General features: G+C 32.3%; 1 protein-coding gene across 1 annotated transcript in view; it reads right to left on the bottom strand.

The window, feature by feature from the left end:
• Positions 1-18,405, bottom strand: part of LOC124080573 (unconventional myosin-IXa-like) — a gene marked incomplete at its 5' end in the record, with an annotated part of 209,726 nt that overhangs the window by 184,675 nt on the left and 6,646 nt on the right. Inside the window, 4 exons of the mRNA XM_058573300.1 lie at positions 1,174-1,271; positions 4,763-4,819; positions 6,352-6,451; positions 15,213-15,275. Coding sequence (XP_058429283.1) covers positions 1,174-1,271; positions 4,763-4,819; positions 6,352-6,451; positions 15,213-15,275 — 318 coding nt within the window. The remainder of the gene's footprint in view (positions 1-1,173; positions 1,272-4,762; positions 4,820-6,351; positions 6,452-15,212; positions 15,276-18,405) is intronic.

The raw sequence follows: 18,405 nt of genomic DNA, 5'->3' as shown, positions 1-18,405 counted from the left end.
AACTCAATATCAACAGAAACATAAAAACTAATGCAAGTCAGGCAGCCTCAGCAAAGAGGGGGATGCCAGGCAACTCAGTGAGACTCTTTTTCTAAGTAAAATACAAAATAGGGCTGGGGATATGGCTCATTGTCAAGTGCCCCTGAATTCAATCCCCATGACTAAAAAAAAAAAAAAAAACTAATGGAGGTCAAAAAACATAACAAATTCACGACCCACTTTTTCAACAATTATTTTTAGTGGTAGTTTATATGGTAGCTAACTATATTGTTTCCACATCTGGGATTTAATAATCAGCACATTAATGCTCTCCCACACAAATATGTGATCCATCAACAATTATGTCATATAAGTAATCCAAAGCACTATAAATCAACATAAAAAATATTTTAAAACATGAACAAAAATCCCTGTTTTCAAAAAGTACTTTTCTTGGTGGTGGTGCTGGAGATTGAACCCAAGGACTTGTGTAAGCGAGGCAAGCACTCTACCAACTGAGCTATATATCCCCAGCCTCAAGAATATAACCTTATATTAGGTGATGGCAGTAAATAACTATACTATAGGTCAGATATTTTTAAAATACAGAAGGTAATAACAAAGCACAATTATGGAAATTTTTCATTCAAAAAAGGCAGGACATGAACAGAGCTTTAAAGAAAACAAGTTTCAATTTGCATATCAAAATTAAATTGTGTTTTGTTGTCAGGTATGCATAACAGTAAGATCACTGATACAGAAAAAGAGGAGTTATAAAAGTAGCATTATACAGTAATAATTTTGTATGTGTGTTGTTTTTTTAAAGTAAGGTGCATGGATAGCATTCAGGGGCACAATGAATGTTTATGGCTGTACATTTTACAAAAAAGAAGAGCTCCAGCTTTCTCTGGATTCTCAAAGAACTTATAACAAAAAGAAAAAAAAAAAAAAAAAACAGCTGAGGCAATAGTTAGAAACCTGTTTGAAAGAATCAAAGGAAATAACCAGGAGTGATGGCACTTGCCTATAATCCCAGCAAATGTGAGGCAGGAGGATTACAAATTCAATATCAGCCTCAGCAACTTAGACCCTGTTTCAAAATAAAAATTATGAAAGAGTGGGGATGTAGCTAGGTTCAATCCTCAGTACACACACAAAAAAAAAAAAAAAAACAAATACAAGAAATAAACTCACTGTCTTCTTGTCTTCGGAAGAAATCCTACCATTTCCATGGCCAGTTGTAAGCGTTCAAAGTCATGTCTCAAATCTTCTCCCTCCACCGAGAAGCAATTCTGCGTTAGATAAAAAGAGAAAAAAAATCAAAATTACTATTAAATAATGTAGACCATTAAGAAATATGGTAATTTAAGATAAGTACATGTATGTATAAATGCAAATTAAAATTGGTAGACTATTTATACATACCTGGATTCATTATATTTCCTATCTGACTACAGAGGTATGCAAAGTAAACACATACCTACGAAAATACCAGTAAGTTACCTTTTCTCCCCCTTTCACAATTTTCAAGACAAAAATCTCAAAAATTACTTAAAATAGAGTGTTATAGGTACTTACAAGGTATGTTAATACCAAGTCTGATTTTAAGTAATTCTGAAGAATTAAGAGACTCATATTATTTAAGAGAGCTCAAGTCTACGAGCAAATGTTATTTATTCAACAAATAAAATTTAACAAGTACCCATCACATTCAAGGCACTGAACTAAATCTGGTGATACAAAAATAAATCTTAGAACAGGCAGTAATGTGAGTGAGAATAAGATCATAGATTTACATAATATGAAGCATTTTAAATTATGTATTATATTATTAGCTATATTTCTATTATTTCACAGTTTCTAAGGAAAGAATAAAAATAACATGGCAATCAAGCAAAGAAAGAAAGAAAGAAATACACGTAAAAGTTTTTATGAAATTCTCAAAAAATACATATGAGTCAGTAAAAAAGTTATGGAGTAGCAATAAAAACATTATTTTATTTAACCTTTACATTTCAGTTCCCAAAACAAACAGTAACGCAGTGTGGATGTAATCTAAATCTTTAAAACCTTTTTACTACATGTTCTCACATTACTTTGTACTTACAGAGTCAAACACATTTAGGCTTATAAATGCCTATTTTCCTAGGTAATGCTCCATAAAGAACTCAATGAATCTGTCTTATTCATTGCAGATCTCAAGCATCAAGTCAACCCCAAGAGGAATTACTGAAGTAAATACATAATCATTTAATCTTAAAATCCTACCTCGTATTTCAACCCTAAAATTCCAAGCTTAGTTCAGATAAATAAAACAATCAGGTGAAACTGACCATTTATACTAATGACCATTTATATTGATAGACCAGCTTTAAAGAAGGATAGTAGACATCCAACAAAATGATATCAGTATTTATTTTCCACATTTTACAACTGAGAAAACAAAGGTTAAGACATGTTAACAGCAATAAAAATAACTTCTGTTTAAGTAGATTATACCATTTGAATATGGAAAATCTGTACTTACTAAATATCTACTTGATATGTATAATTGCACTAAATCCTCAGAACACAGAGGTAATTAATATACATTTATAGACAAGAAAACATTTAGAATTCTAAAAACTTGCCCAAAGTCAAAATCTTATAAACCACTTCCAAATCCTGTGCTCTCTTCCCTACAACCCTGAAGCCACTTACTTAATAGGGGTAACCCTTAAAAGGAATTAAATCACCATTCAATAGCTAACAACAGTTACCTCATAAAAATCAATTTTCTCACTATAGGTTCCCTTGGGAGCACTCATATAACATTACAAAATATATACATCATGCAGCACAAATGGTAGAACAGTCCTTCAACAATCCTCTCAGGATATAATGCTAGTTACATAAATTCTAGTAATTCACAGGAAAAGAAAGTTTAGCTTGTTCCCAAATGTACCAGAGTTAAGTGTTAACAGGCTAAAACTACAGGATATTCAGAATGACTGATTTATTAACCAACTTGTAAGAACAAGAATCAGAACATAATCAAAGTTCAAACTAAAACAGATTTGAAAATACAATAAGCAGGAGAATATTGATGAAAGCAATATTAAAAGATTAGATTAAGGTCATAAAAATCTTCTCAAGAGAAAAGATGGATAACAATTTCAGTGATGGCAGCAAACAGTAACAACCAGTTTTTCTGCACTTAGTGTTCAGAATTCTATCAAGCTTTTCATATGCATTGTTCAAATTAATATTTCCCCTTAAGATAAGAATGAAAGAATTAAGCAACCTTTCTGAGGAGCTCAAAACTAGTTAAATGGAGGTACTTTACTTCAGAGCCCAAATTCTTAAACATTACTTACACCATCTCTGAACAAATGTAGATCAGTTCCTGTCCTGCCTACATTCCAAAGATAACCAATTCACTTGATGTAATAAGGGAAAGATGGAAAGGAGGAGCATCTTAACAATGGCAAAACAACTTAAAATTTGTCTATAAAAATTCATCAGAATTTTATAAATTTAAATGTATAGAATTTATTTCTCAAAATGTTATATCTAAAATCAAACTTTTCTTGATTGTGAAATGGTAATGTAATTAAACTTTACCTAAGAGAGAAATTAATATCCACACAGATTGGTCATTCTAAAGTGAAAATAGACTACTTTTTTAATATTTATTTTCTAGTTGTAGTTTATTTTATTTATTTATTTTTATGTGGTGCTAAGGATCAAACCTAGGGCCTTGTGCATGCTAGGCAAGCACTCTACTGATGAGCCACAACCCCAGCCCCAGAAAACAGATTACTTTTGCAATTAGTGGAACTTATAATCACATGCAGAGAGAATTAAAGCTGTGGATTTTTAAAGCAAGGACTAAGACATGTTATGCTTCCAGGAATAAATTTAATAAATTAATTCATTAATTATTAATAAACATATCTGTGTTTTTAGCCTTTACATCTTATCTAATTAAAAACTGAATCAACAAAGTTTTTTGTGTTCTTTTTACGGCTACAAACTTGTCTTTATAAAATATAACAAGTAAAGCTCAATTTACCCATTTTTATTACGTTTTATATGTCCTTAAATAACTCAATTTTTTTTCCTTTGTTTTTAAGAGAGAGAGAGAGAGAGAGAGAATTTTTTAATATTTTTTTTTAGTTTTTGGCAGACACAACATTTTTGTTTGTATGTGGTGCTGAGGATCGAACCCGGGCCACACGCCATGACAGGCGAGCGCGCTACTGCTTGAGCCACATCCCCAGCCCTTAAATAACTCAATTTAAACCCTAAAAATCTTATAGGAATTTCAATACTTAACTTTTTAAACATTTTATTAACCCAAGTAGCCTGTTATGCAATTTTTAAAAAGAAGAAAAATATACATGCATTCATTTTGTGAAAAGATTGTTGGCACAGGAAACAGGAATAACGTAATTTTTTTTAAATAAATAATCACTACTCATAATATGTGGTGTAATAAAACAGCTAAATAGTAATTTTTTTAAATCTCAGAGAAAATAACATAATTCATACAGATCCATACATAACAATGCTGCAGTTCATTATCAAAATAAATACTAAATGTAGATTAAACATTAGCAAATTTTAAAATATCCAAAATTGTAAACTGGGTTTTAATCAAACCATATACATATAAATCAATCATTCAGAGAAATCAAATACTGACTGATCTTCTTTCCTAAACTGTTTTCAAGATGTATATAAATAAGCAACATGAGGGCCTTTTAACAGGAACACATAATATTTAGGTACTTGTACTGACCGGCTCATAGTCATAGCAATAATCATCCCAGCTCTGTCTGAGGGGTTTCTTTGTTATCTGAAAGTAAGGCAGATTAGTTAGGCAGAAGTTATTAAGTAATGGTACACTTCTCTAACAATCTCTTAGATGTTATGTGCAGGTAGCACTACTGCTATCTAAATAGAAGTTACTTTGTATAGCAATATAAAATAAGAAAGAAGCATTCAGATCACGGGAGATCATATATTATTCTGTCCAACCCATATATGCTACTGTCCACTGACTCTGATATTCATCAACTGATAAATCCCACATCCTATGAATACTGATATTAGAAGGAAACAGAACTCTGGATTTCCTACTACTAACAACTATCAACTCATTTATGGATGATTACTACCTTGCAAAGAAGAAAATATTTAATCACCCAAATACCAAGCAAGTAATTTAAACAGAGAAGGAAAAAAAAGCAGAAACAGAATTGGCAATTTTTTTAAATTTTCTTAATTCTGCCTGGTAAAAATGTCTATTATTATATCATATATAAATGGTATTTTGAATAACTTTGAAATTCTTGATATATTAATATAAAGCTAAGGAAAATTATATTAACATGTAATTTCAAGATTAAGAAATATAAGTTATACAGTACACTCTTAGGAAAAATCTAAGGTGTTACTTTCATAACACTGAATACAACCTATAATCTTTGAGTCATCATTAAAGTATTAATTAATTTAAAAATCTACATATGTATTTTTTAATTACCATAAAGAAATTTTTTCCATAGACATTATATTTTGCATCAAACAAAAAATAAGGAGAGACAATCTATTAAATGGTCCCGTTATAGCAATTCCATTAATACTGGTTTTAGAATTTTTGTTAATATGAGGAATAAAATTAGAGAAATCAATGTTATGAAAATTATGAGAATCACTCCTTATTTTGGAAGCTTAGGGGTAAATATTGAATTTTAAAGAAATATTTAAATTCTTTAATTCATTTGCCTTTCAAATTTTTTTCTTTTTTTGTCTCATTTTAAAAATGAGACAAGGTCTCACTATTTTGCCCAAGCTGGGCTTGAACTTGAAATCCTCCTGTCTGAGGCTGCAGGTACGTGTCACCACACACAGTTAGAGGAATTTCACACTAAATGTTTAAAAAAAAAAAAAATTCATTAAATTGTAAAGTCAAACTCTTAAATCAGTGTCATAACATCCTGCAAAGAGGTAGTTGCATTAAGACTGTAAAACATGCAAATCAGGTTTCAGGTAATCCCTTTATAAAGGACAATCATTACTCTGTAAAAAGTAAATCACTTTGGCAAAATCACATTTCTCATACGGAATAATACCAATAAGCAACTTATTATATTCCATCACAAAACACAGAAAGAGTACATATAACTAATTTTTAACACACAAGGGTGATGATAATTTGTATATTTGAAAATTGCATCATATAAATTTTTAAATTGTATGTATGAAAATGCTAGTTAATATCCATTACCAGGTTTGGGAAAGAAAAGACTAGGAAATAAAAGCTTTCTTCAAGGATGAAAATTTAACATGCCCTACATTTCAAAATGCTTTTCTTGAATATCTCACCTGATTGAGATAATGATATTCCTCTGGCTGTTTAAGATGAAATGCTAACCTCTCTTCTTCACTTGCTCCTGCCAGAAGGTAATAGAATACATGATAGTTCCTATTGGAAACAAAGAAAAGTAAAGCCTTATAAAATGAATGTGGGATTTACAGTATTCATTTTACAGGAAAAAATGAGGAAACATTATTTAGTAAAATGAATTAGAAGGGCTTAATTTTTAATACAAATGTAATGGATTCAATATTTAAGTTTTCCTACAAAAGAGAATGATGTTTTAGGTTCAGAATGTAAAGGAGAGGAACAAAGGTAGCAAAATGTCGTTCTTATAAAAAAACGAGAAAACTTGCAAATTTGTCAGAATTAACTTCTTCATAACTCTGTAAATTTTTTAAAAATTGCAACGATCACCACTCATGATGGCATATGCCTGTAATCCCAGCTACTCCATGAGGCTGAGGCAGGAGAACTGCAAGTTCAAAGCAAAAGCAAGGCACCAAGCAACTCAATGAGACCCTGTCTCTAAATAAAATACAAAATAGCGCTGGGGATGTGGCTCAGTGGTTGAGTGCCTCTGAGTCAATCCTTGGTATTCCCAGTCCCCAAAAATTGCAATTTCACCAATTTATCAGTAGTCTTAAAAACCAACAGCCTGCAATCATGGTGGCCACCAGAAGACTGGCAACCACCAGAAGGGATGTAACAGGGTTGAAGCTTATTCAAGGACTCATTCCCTAAATACCAATATTCTAATTGTTTGGTTTTTCCTCAAAGAAGCCATATATTCAAGTCTCTTTTTATATGACCTGATGGAATTCACATAGTTGGGGTAAATAAGAGGTTAACAAAAAAAAAAAAAAAAAAAAACTTAAGGTGAAAAGTTCCAATATATTTCTGGCAATCAAAGAGACCAAACACATGCATAAGCTGTGTACTAGACTAGGATTGTACGTACAAAGACCAGTTGAGGTACAAACTCTCAACTCTATCTAACCTTGAAGGTCTGGACAAGCAAGAAATAAAGACTAAGGTGGATTTAAAATATGCCTAGCAGCTGAGTATTGAAGGCACAACCTTCATCAGATACACGGAGAGCCTTGTGGTGAAGAGTAAAAGACTTATTTATTTCCAAACATTTAAAGAAATCTCTGTCCAATCATTAACTGACAACTAAATGAAATAAGCACTCAATGATCACACTCAAAAAAAAAATACAGATTTTACAAAGTTGGTTCAGAAAAGTCATGAAATAGTCAAACAGAAATAAAAACAATTACAAAACCTGAGAGAGGAAAAATCCATCTCCAGGGTTGCTACATTATATGATTTAAAATGTCCAATTTTCAATAAAAAATTATGACACACGCAAAGGAATAAGAAAATATAGCAAAGTAGAAAAAGGAGAAAAAAATCATTAGTAATTGTCTCTAAGAAATCCCAGACATTACACTTATCACAAGATTTTAATCAGCTATTTTTTTCCTTTTTTATGTGTGTGTGTGGTGCTGGGGATTGAACCCAGGGCCTTGTACATGCGAAGCAAACACTCTACCAAATGAGCTATATCCCCCAGTCCTTTTTTTCCTTTTACTGGTCCATTATAGTTGTAAATAATATTAGGTTCATTTTTACATAGTAAAACATGCATGAAATTTAATTTATTCCATTTCAGCCTCTAGTACCCACCCTGCCCGCCTCCTCTATTCTGCTTCTTCTCCTCTACGAGTCTACCTTGCAATCACTTATATGTTTTTAATTAATGCTTTAGAGATATATATAAAAATGAAATTCACGGTGATATATTTATACATGTACATTGCATAAATTTGTCAAATTCCTTGTGCATTTCCCCCCCTTTCCTGTCCCTCCTTCTTCCCCTTAAATTTCTTTCTACTCCTCTGATCTTCCCTCTCTATTGATCTGATAGCCAACCCCCCCAACACACTTCTTCTTACCCATACTTTGCTCCACCTTCGGCATATAAGAGAGAATATTCAGCCCTTGATTTTCTGAGACTGGCTTATTTCACTTACCAGTTCCATCCATTTATCACCAAATGCTATAAGTTCATTTTCTTTCTTTCTTTCTTTATTTCTTTTACTCAGCCACCTTACTGATGGCCACCTGAACTGGTTTCATAACTTGGCTATTTTGAGTTGCACTGCTATTAACACTGATGTGGCTCTATCACTAGAGTATGCTGTTAAACAACTATTTTAAATATAACCAAAGACTAAAGAAAATCCTATTTAGTGAAATAAAGTATAACAATAATATCTCAACAAATAGACTATTTAAGAAAATAATCAAAAAGAAATTTTGGAATTGAAAGATATAATTGAAATGAAAATTTTTGTAAAATGGTTGCTGAGTTCAATAATAGATATGAATAGGCAGAATAAATAATTGGTGAACTTGAAAGAATCATTGAACTTGAAGGAAGAAAGGTCAATCAGACTAGTCTGAAGAAGAATAAGAACAAAAATGAAGAAAAATGGACAGTCTCAGATAGTCCATCATTAAAAAGAACAATATATATATATATTATATAATATATATTTTATATTTTACATATATACATATATATATATATATATATATATGTATATATATAAAACGAGAAGCCCAATGTAAGAAAAGAATAGGGAGCAGAAACAATATTTGAAAAATAATTAGCAAAAACTACCCCTTGTGATGGAAAACAATCTGCACATCTCTTAGGGTTTGGAACTTGAATGCAACCCCCAAGACTTGAGTGATTGGATCAAGAGGGCTCCAACTTCACAAGTGGTTTATTCCATTAACAGCTGAATGAAAGTGGTGGAAACATAGGTGCTGGAGCAAAATTAAACGAAGTAGGTCACTGAGTGTGCTCTAGAAGGGAATTTCTTATCTTGCACTGTTGAGAGCCACAGCCGAAGGGGCCCGAGCAAACTTCCAGCTGCCAGCAAACTTCCAGCTGCCAGCTGATGATTGGCTCACAGCAGCCCCAGCAACATCTAGCTGATTGGCTCCTCTGCGGTGATGCTCATTGGGCTGTTTCCCTGCCCTTTCAGACCACGGAGATGCTCATTGGGGGACTTTTTTGGCTCCGCCCACGTGACCCAGCCAATCGGCCTCAAGAGCAGGAGGATTGTGGGAGGTGGAGAGAAGCTTGTGTGGGAGAGAGAGGCTTGTGGAAAGCCGGTGGTGGCAGTTGAGGCTCTGAGGGTTTTTCCTGAGAGGCTGTTTTGTTTGGCGTGTGTGGTTCTAAAAATAAAGTTAGTTTCTTTTGACAAGTGGCTCCTGATTATGCCCAGCCAGACTGCAGCATTGCACCATCACGCACATGTCTGTGCACGCTGCGCCTGTCTTCCTTTCTTTCTCTCCCTCTTCTCTGTTCATGCCAGCTTTCCTCCAACACACCCTTCTGACACTGATACTGGGTCTCTCCTCAGGTCCAAAGCAATGGAGCCAGCCAACCATGAACTGAAACCTTTGAAATCATGAGCTAAATATTATCTTTCTTCCTCTAAGTTGTTCTTTCCAGGTATATTTGTCAGGTTGCAAAAACATAATTCAACATCCAAGAAACTCAACAAATTCCAGGGAGGATAAACTCAAAAAATTTCACACCTATGCAAACCAAAACTGTTGAAAGATAAGTCCAAAAAATTTGGAAGCACCAAAGCATTATAGCTTATCAAAATATTCTAAAATAAGATTGACAGCTAGTTTGTCATAAGGAACTATGGCAAAGGGATAACACAGTCAAAGTGCTTTCAGCGGAAAAAAACCTGTCAAACACCAATTACGTATTCAGAAAATTATCCTTTAAATATCATAGAGAAATTAAAACATTCTCAAATATACAAAAACTAAGATTCCATAGTTAGCTGTTGGGCCCTGCAAAAAATATTAAGGGGAGTTTTTCTGGCTGAATTAAAAGAGTATTTTTTTAAATATTTATTCTTTAGTTGTAGTTGGATATTTATGTATGTATGTATCTATCTATCTGTCTATCTATCTATTTATTGTATATGTGGTGCTGAGGATTGAACCCAGGGCCTCGCACATGGTAGGCAAACACTCTACCGCTGAGCCACAACTCCAGGCCCTTAAAAGGGTATTAAGGAAGATTTAACTAAACATAAAGAAATAATAAAAACACTGGTAAAAGTACCAGTAAATTTAAACATAGGTAAATTTAAAAGAAAGCATACATTTTTTGTTTGTAATGCTTTTTCTAATAAACTTAAACCGCACTGAGAAATAATTATGAAATCTAAGTTAATGAATGTACCACTGTAAATATGTAATCTGCATGAAAATAACAGCACAAAATGGGAAAGAACAGATCAACAGAAATACAATTTTTTGTACACTATCAAAATTTAGTTGTTATTAATCCAAACACAACTGTTACAAATTCAGATATTAACTATAATCCCCAGGGAAACCACTAAAAATTTACTGAAAATAATAAAATAAATACCAACAGAAATAAAATGGTACCATAAAAAATATTTACTTAACACAATACCAGTACTAGGAAAATAGATGAAGAAAAATATCATAACACATTCAGAAAACAAAGAGCATAAGAATATTCTACTGTAATAGTAATTACATAAAATAGAAGTGGACTATACATTCTATCCAAAAGCAGATAACTGGCAAAGGATTAAAAACAAAACTTAATCAAACTACATGCTACCTATAGGATACATTCTTGAGATTCAAAGACAAATAAGTTGAAAATATATAAAAAATATAAATTTTCAAACTTCCCATATATAACATGCAAACAGAAACCAAAAGAAAGCTGGAGTATCTACACTAATATTGGATGAAATAAGACTTTTAAACAAAATTTGTTCCTAGACACGTAAGACAAATCCATCAAGATACAATAATTCTAAATATAAATGCAACTTAAGCTGAGCCCAAAAATATATAAGGCAAAAAGTGGAAAGAACCAAAGGAAGAAATAGACAACTCAACAATGATGAGAGGCTTTAATACTCCAATTTCAATAATGGATGAATAACCAGACAAAAGATCAATAGGAAAAAAGACTGAAAAATACTACCTAACAATCATCTATAGAACACTTTCCAACAGAAGGATATACATTTTCTTGAGTTCACATGAAACATTCTCCAGGATAAACCATATGTCAGACCATAAAATAAGTCTCAATTAAGGAAACTGAAATCATACAACACCCACTTCAACCACTTCACAATAAAATTAGAAATCAAAAGCAGAAATCTCTAAAATTCACAAATATGTGGAAATAAAATAACACTCTCATAAATAACCGATGGATTCAAGAAGAAATCACAAAGGAAATACTTTCAGATCCACAAAAATATTAATACCCCTTAGTATCTATCAAGGATTAGTTCTAAGACACCCCTTCACCTCCAGATACCAAAATCTGAAGATGTTCAAGTCCATTATATAATAAAATAGCACACAATTTGCATATAAAACATGTACATCTTCCAATATGCTTTAAATCATCCCTCAGCATAATACCTAATACAATGTAAGAAAAATAATTGCATTACTATAATATTTAAAGAATAATGAAAAAAACTGCGCATTTTCAGTACAGATGCAAATTTTTCCCAAATATTTTCAAACTGAGATTGGTTGAATCCATAGATGTAGAACACACGGATACAGAGAGCCAACTACATGCCAAAACAGGGGAAATAGCTGAAGCAATGTGTTAATGGTTTGTATTTGAGGTATCCCCTAAAAGCTCATGTGTGACGCAATGAAAGAGGTTTAGAAGAGAAATGATTGAGTTATGAGAGTCTTAACCCAATCCATGAAATAATCCCCTAATGAGATTAACTGAGTGGTAACTGTAGGTGTGTAGGGTGTGACTGGAGGAGGTGGGTCTCTAGGAGTGTGCCTTTGAGTTAAGTATTTTGTATCTGGGGAGGGGAGTTTCTATCCCTCTCTCTCCTGATCATCATGTGAGCTGCTTCCCTCTGCCACATTCTTCTGCCATGATGTTTAACCTCTCCTTGAGCCCCAAGGAATGGAGCCAGCTGCCTATGGACTAAGTCCTCTGAAACCCTAAGCCCCCAAATAAATTTTTGCTTCTCTACAGTTGTTCTGGTTGGATCTTTTAGTCAAAGGAGTGAAAAAGCTGACTAAAACACAGTGATTTATACCTGTAAACCTTTATTAAAAGAAAAATATGGGGCTGAGTCTGTGTCTCAGCGGTAGTGCACTCGCCTAGCACTTGCAAGGTGTTGGGTTCGATCCTCAGCACCACATAAAGATAAAAACAAATAAAAATAAAGGTATTGTGTCCAACTACAACTAAAAAAATACTAAAAAAAAAAAAAGAAAAAAGAAAAATCTCAAATCTATAACCTAACTATCTACCTTAAGAAACTAGGAAAAAAGCAACATTCTAAACCAAATGCAAGCAGAAGAGATAAAATAATAAGCATCAGAGCAGAAATAAATAAAACAGGAAAATAGAGGACATCAATGAGACAAAAAAAAAATAGGTTTCTTGCAAAGATCCATAAAATGAACAACTTTAAAATGATATGAGAGCAAGAGAAACAGGCAGAAAGATAAGGCTGGCAGGTAGAGATTCAAATTTAGAAACAAAAGATTGTAAGAGATACTATAAACAAAATTTGTTTAACAAGTTGATAACCCAGATAAAATGGTCAAATTCCTAGAAAGATGCAAACTACTAAATCTGACTAAAGAAGAAATAGTCTGAATATATCCATAACAACCAAATTGTTTGAATTAGAAATCAAAACTTTACATAAATGAAAGCCCAGAACCAGATGACTTTGTTGGTGAATTCTACCAAACATTTAAAGAACCCAATTCTTCACAAGCCTTTCCAAAATATTATAAAAGGGTACAGTTTCCATTTTATTCTATGAACCAGTGTACTACTACCCTAATATCAAAATAGAAAAAGACATCACACCCAAAAAAAACTTAGAGCAATAGACAGAAAAATCCACAACAAAATAATAGCAAGCCAAATCTAACAACATATCATAAGGCTTGTATGTGCACGTAACTGCAAATCAAATCCATCAAGGTGTCAGAGAATGAATAAAGTAAAGAGTAAAGCCTCCCATTCATTTCTAAAACCAGGAAAGCAGGCTGATATCCCCACCATTCCACTAAATTGTATATTCCTATAATCTGAGCAACTTGGGAGGCTGAGGCAGGAGGATCACAGTTTGAAGCCAGCCTCAACAACCTTTCTCAAAAAGGATGAGATATAGCTCAATGATTAAGCTCCCCAGTTAAAAAAAAAAAAAAAAAAAAAAAAAACGTGGGGGGCGGGTGGTCTGGGGATGTGCTCATACCTTGAGTTCAATCCTCAATACAGGGGTGTACTAATTAATTGATTGATATCAACCAAGTTCTAACTAAACTTGGAATGGAGCCATTTGTTTGATTTGATCATAGTGAACAACACTTAGATAATGTTTAGTCCATAAATAAATGCCTCTCACTGTATACTGTTTTTGTTCTGTTTTTAGCTGGAAGGGGCCTTAGGGATCATTATTTTATTCATTCAACAGATATTTCAGTGCCTACTATATGCTAGACAATGTGTTAACTGAGCATGTCAGAATGAACAAAAGGTATTACTCACCCTCATGGAACTAATCAGAAAAATTTACTAATAACCTCCTAATAGCAGCACCTGCTAAGCCCCATAAACCTTTATGAAGCTACTCTCTTCCTAAAACTTCCTCCTTTTTTCCACTGCTTGGTGCTAGGGCCTCGTATATGCTAAGCATATGCTCTTACCACTAAGCTATTCTTCCAGTCCTCTCCCTTTGTTTTGAAACACCTGTAATTCCAATATCCTCTATTTCTGCTAGCCACAAAATAAATACAAAATAACTGAAAAACCAGACTTCTTATCCTAATCCTGCCTGTAATTCATTAAGACAATGTTACCATTAATTACTGAACTTTTATTATATATAAGGACCACTCAATAAGCATTTTTTAAATTTCAATTAATCCTCTAAACAACTCTAGAATAGTTTTCCATGTATAAAATGGGAATAAATGCCTAAGAGACAAGTGAGATGCCTGAGTCAAAGATTTTTAATGTACCTCTATTTAACTTCAAACTTTAGATCTTAACTTTATTTTTGTCTCACTATATCATGAAGCAAAGCATTTCTCTCTTTCATACTTGGTTTCTTCATATGAATGATAACACATACATCATGTCTAAAGTCCCATATTCTCAAATATTGTAACTGAATTAAGTGCTCTATTTGGAATCTTTTTTCAAATTAGAAAAACAACAATTAGATACAAAGAAAAGGTTTTATCACCTAAGAAATGGTTTTCCTATTCTGATGGTTTACCAAAAATTTAGAAAAAGCAATAATTCTACATACCAATAAAATCACCTAATAGGGACTGGAATTATAGCTCAATGGTAAAGTGCTTGCCTAGCACATGTGAGACACTTGGGTTCGATCCTCAGAACCACATAAAAATAAATAAATAAAATAAAGGTATTGTGTCCCTCTACAATTAAAATATATTTTTTAAAAAATCACCTAACAACCTCTGAAAATCCACAGAATTCTGTTCACGAAAAAAATAACAATTACATGTAAAACTACACATGGTGTTAAGTGAATTCAAGGGTCTTCTTCTTCTTTTTTTTTTTTTTTTTGTGGTGCTGGGGTGTGAACCAAGGTCTTGTGCATGCAAGGCAAGCACTCTACCAACTGAGCTATACCCCTAGCCCTGAATTCAAGGTCTTAATATACAAAGTAACTAAAAGTCAATCTGTACACTATTAATGCTAACTTGATAAAATTATACAAATAAAAATACATACCGTTCATTATGCTCTTGATAAACAAGCCTGGACTTCTCTAGTAGATATTTTTCAACATAGGCACTAGAAGAAAAGTAAATTCATAAAAGTAATAAATACAAAGCAGATACATATTTATTTATAATGATACGAAAGTACAAAGAATATGCTCCAGATCATCTTAGTACATTTACCATTATAATTGTTAAGGATGCTGTATTATCCAATGTTAAGTCCACAAACTAATGAGTCTTAATACAGCCAAGAGAATGAGATGGGTAGAAAGATTACATCAAAAAGAGTTAACATACTACAAGCTATAGAACGGACTTTAACCTGAGGAAAAAAAAAAATGAGGAACTGAACCATCAATTTTATTTCTCATATTTTGTTCTTTGCCAGGCTGTACCTTCAAGTTCAATACCTCTCATCCAAACAGGAGCAACTGCCTAACATTGTAATTTTCTAGAAAAGGGTTTCTAAAATTTTTAGATTTTTAAATTTTACACTATTCTATCCAAATTACTTTGGGTTAAATTTGACTTGTGAGCTGTGTTTAACGCAATTCCTCCCCATCACATTCTCTCTACTTAGTTATAAATACAGATTATTTTCTCAGGCATATCATTCATTCCCCACTACACTGCTCAACATTCTTCCTTCCACTTGTAATTCCTTAATCTATTTCCACTCTCATTTTAGTGAATATCATTCCTTTATTAATATGGAGCTCAAATATGGCTTCTTTTCAAGCATACTACTACTACCACCACCAATTAAATTATCACTCTTTTCAAAGTATCATAATAACTACTATGCAACAGTCTACTGCAACAGACTCTTAATCTGTCTGAAAAGAAAAGGTATTAATATGAACTAATATGTAAACTCTCACAACCATCCTTCATAGCAAATATTACATCCCTTATTTTACAAATGTAGAAATTGATGCTCAAAGATATTAAGACCATATACTAGTAAACTGTACAACTATGACATAAACCCAGGTCTGCTTTAACTGCAAAAGCTCTCTCTTCCAACTAAACCAATAAACTACTTCATGGAGTAATACCTTTTTTCTTCCCTCAATCCACAGGTGATACTGGTACAGTGTTATTCATCTACAACATAAGATCTAGTTATGTTATTCTTTTATTTTCACTTGCTCAACATAATGAAGCACACAGAGGTAAACTGATATTATGTCTGTGATTTTTTAAAAAATCAGCATAGCAAAAGAAGAAAGGGGTGTTGTGGTTGTGGCTCAGTGTTAGAGCTCTTACCTAGCATGTGTGAGACAATGAGTTCGATCCTCAGCACCACATAAAAAATATACAAATAAAATAAAGGTATTGTGTCCATCTACAACTAAAAATATATTTTAAAAAAAGAAGAAAGGGCTACATAAAGCAAATATGACGAATTTTAATCATTGTTGAATCTTACCAGGAGTTACTTGTCCTATTTAATTTGTGTAAGATTGTTTTGTATAAAATTCTTTAATCTGTTTCACAATGTCAAGAAAATATTTACAAACATCTGAGTTTTATTCACAAAACTGGACATCAACTGACCACTATGACCATGTTCTATAACCATGTATCTTACTTCCTCAAATATACCATGTTGTCATATTTCCACTCATTTACTAATTATCATTTCAACTAATAATGTAATATCCCAGTCCTTCTTGGAAAATTTTCAATGGAAATCACCTTTTTTTAATATTTTTTAATTGTAGATGAACACAATAACTTTATTTTGTTTATTTTTTATGTGGTGCTGATGATCAAACGCAGTGCCTCACATGTATGAGGCAAGTACTCTACCACTAAGCCACAACCCCAGCCCCTGGAAATCACCTTTTTATGTGAAACCTCCAGACACGTATTTCAATCATTGCATTGATCTCATTTACTGTAATTAAATTATATAAATATCTGTCATCTCAAAACAGACAATAAGACCTTTAAAAACAGAAAACTTGTTTACATCTTTTTATATTCTCCTTACTTATCACATTGTCTGGTTCTCAAAATGCATTCTATAAACCTTGTTCAGTAAATAAAATAAGGAAAGAGTAAAAACTGTTTAATATATATTTCTTGGCTTATCAACAAAGAAGATTATTATTGATCATAACATAACAAAAAGGTTAATCTTTAAGATATTAACACATAACAGCCTGAATTTCCTTCAAAAGATGGGAAAATGTCTGCTATTCCTGAATCACAAAACTGTTTTTGAGAATTTAATAATATTTCATAAGTTATAAAGCACTATGACTTCACCTATTATTAATCTATGCTACAGCACAATCAGTAATACTAAGAAAAGTCTGATGACTTGACTGTATCCCACTTTTATGAATAAAAGTACCAAAAGTATCTAATTAGCCTTCAGAATCAGAAAAATAGATGAGCTAACAATCTTACCATAGAAAAAGGACTTATCTCTTGTTTTTGTTTTTGCTTTTCTTAAACTGGTTTTGGTTTTCTACAGGTGGTAGAGGGAAACACATAGTAGGTGGGGCCGATAATTTTTTATTTAAATGCAGAAATAATAAAATTTTAAAACAAGTAAAATAGCATGAAAAAGAAAAGTACTGATAAATTGCACTTATTAATATGGATCCAAGTATCATAATGAAAACTAACAAACAGATCCAGATGTGGTAGAACATGCCTATAATCTCAGCAACTCATAAATCACAAATTTGGGGTCAACCTTAGCAACTTATCAAGACTCTGTCTCAAAATGAAAAATTAAATAAATATATAAGCAAACAAAAGGACTGGGGATGTAGCTCAGTGGTAAAACACATTCAATCCTCAGTACCAAAAAAATAAATTAAAAAAAAAAAAAAAGAAAAGAAAAACCTAGCCAATAGAACACAACAACAAATTTGGGGGTGGGGGCAGTATTTACCAAGTGGAATTCCTTTCCCAGAAATGAAATATAGTTAAATAGTGGGGAGAAATGACAATATTAATAAATCTCAGGATAAAGACATGATTAATCTCCATAAATACCAAAAAGGCTTCTGATAAAATTTAATACCTATTACTGACAAAAGCACTAAAGAAAATTAAAATCAAGGCTTAATTGGTTAACATAATTAAAGGTCCTAAAGCCAGTATTTTACTTTTGGAGAAAAGGTAAAAAAAAAAAAAAACAGTCAAGTAAAGTACAGAAACAATATTATTATGGTATT

The sequence above is a fragment of the Marmota monax genome, unplaced genomic scaffold (assembly GCF_021218885.2).
Source record: "Marmota monax isolate L192 unplaced genomic scaffold, Marmota_monax_Labrador192_F-V1.1 WCK01_AAM20220418_F8-fsc00078, whole genome shotgun sequence".
NCBI lineage: Eukaryota > Metazoa > Chordata > Mammalia > Rodentia > Sciuridae > Marmota > Marmota monax.
The sequence above is the reverse complement of the archived record's forward strand: the minus strand, read 5'-3'. Positions and strand labels throughout refer to the sequence as shown.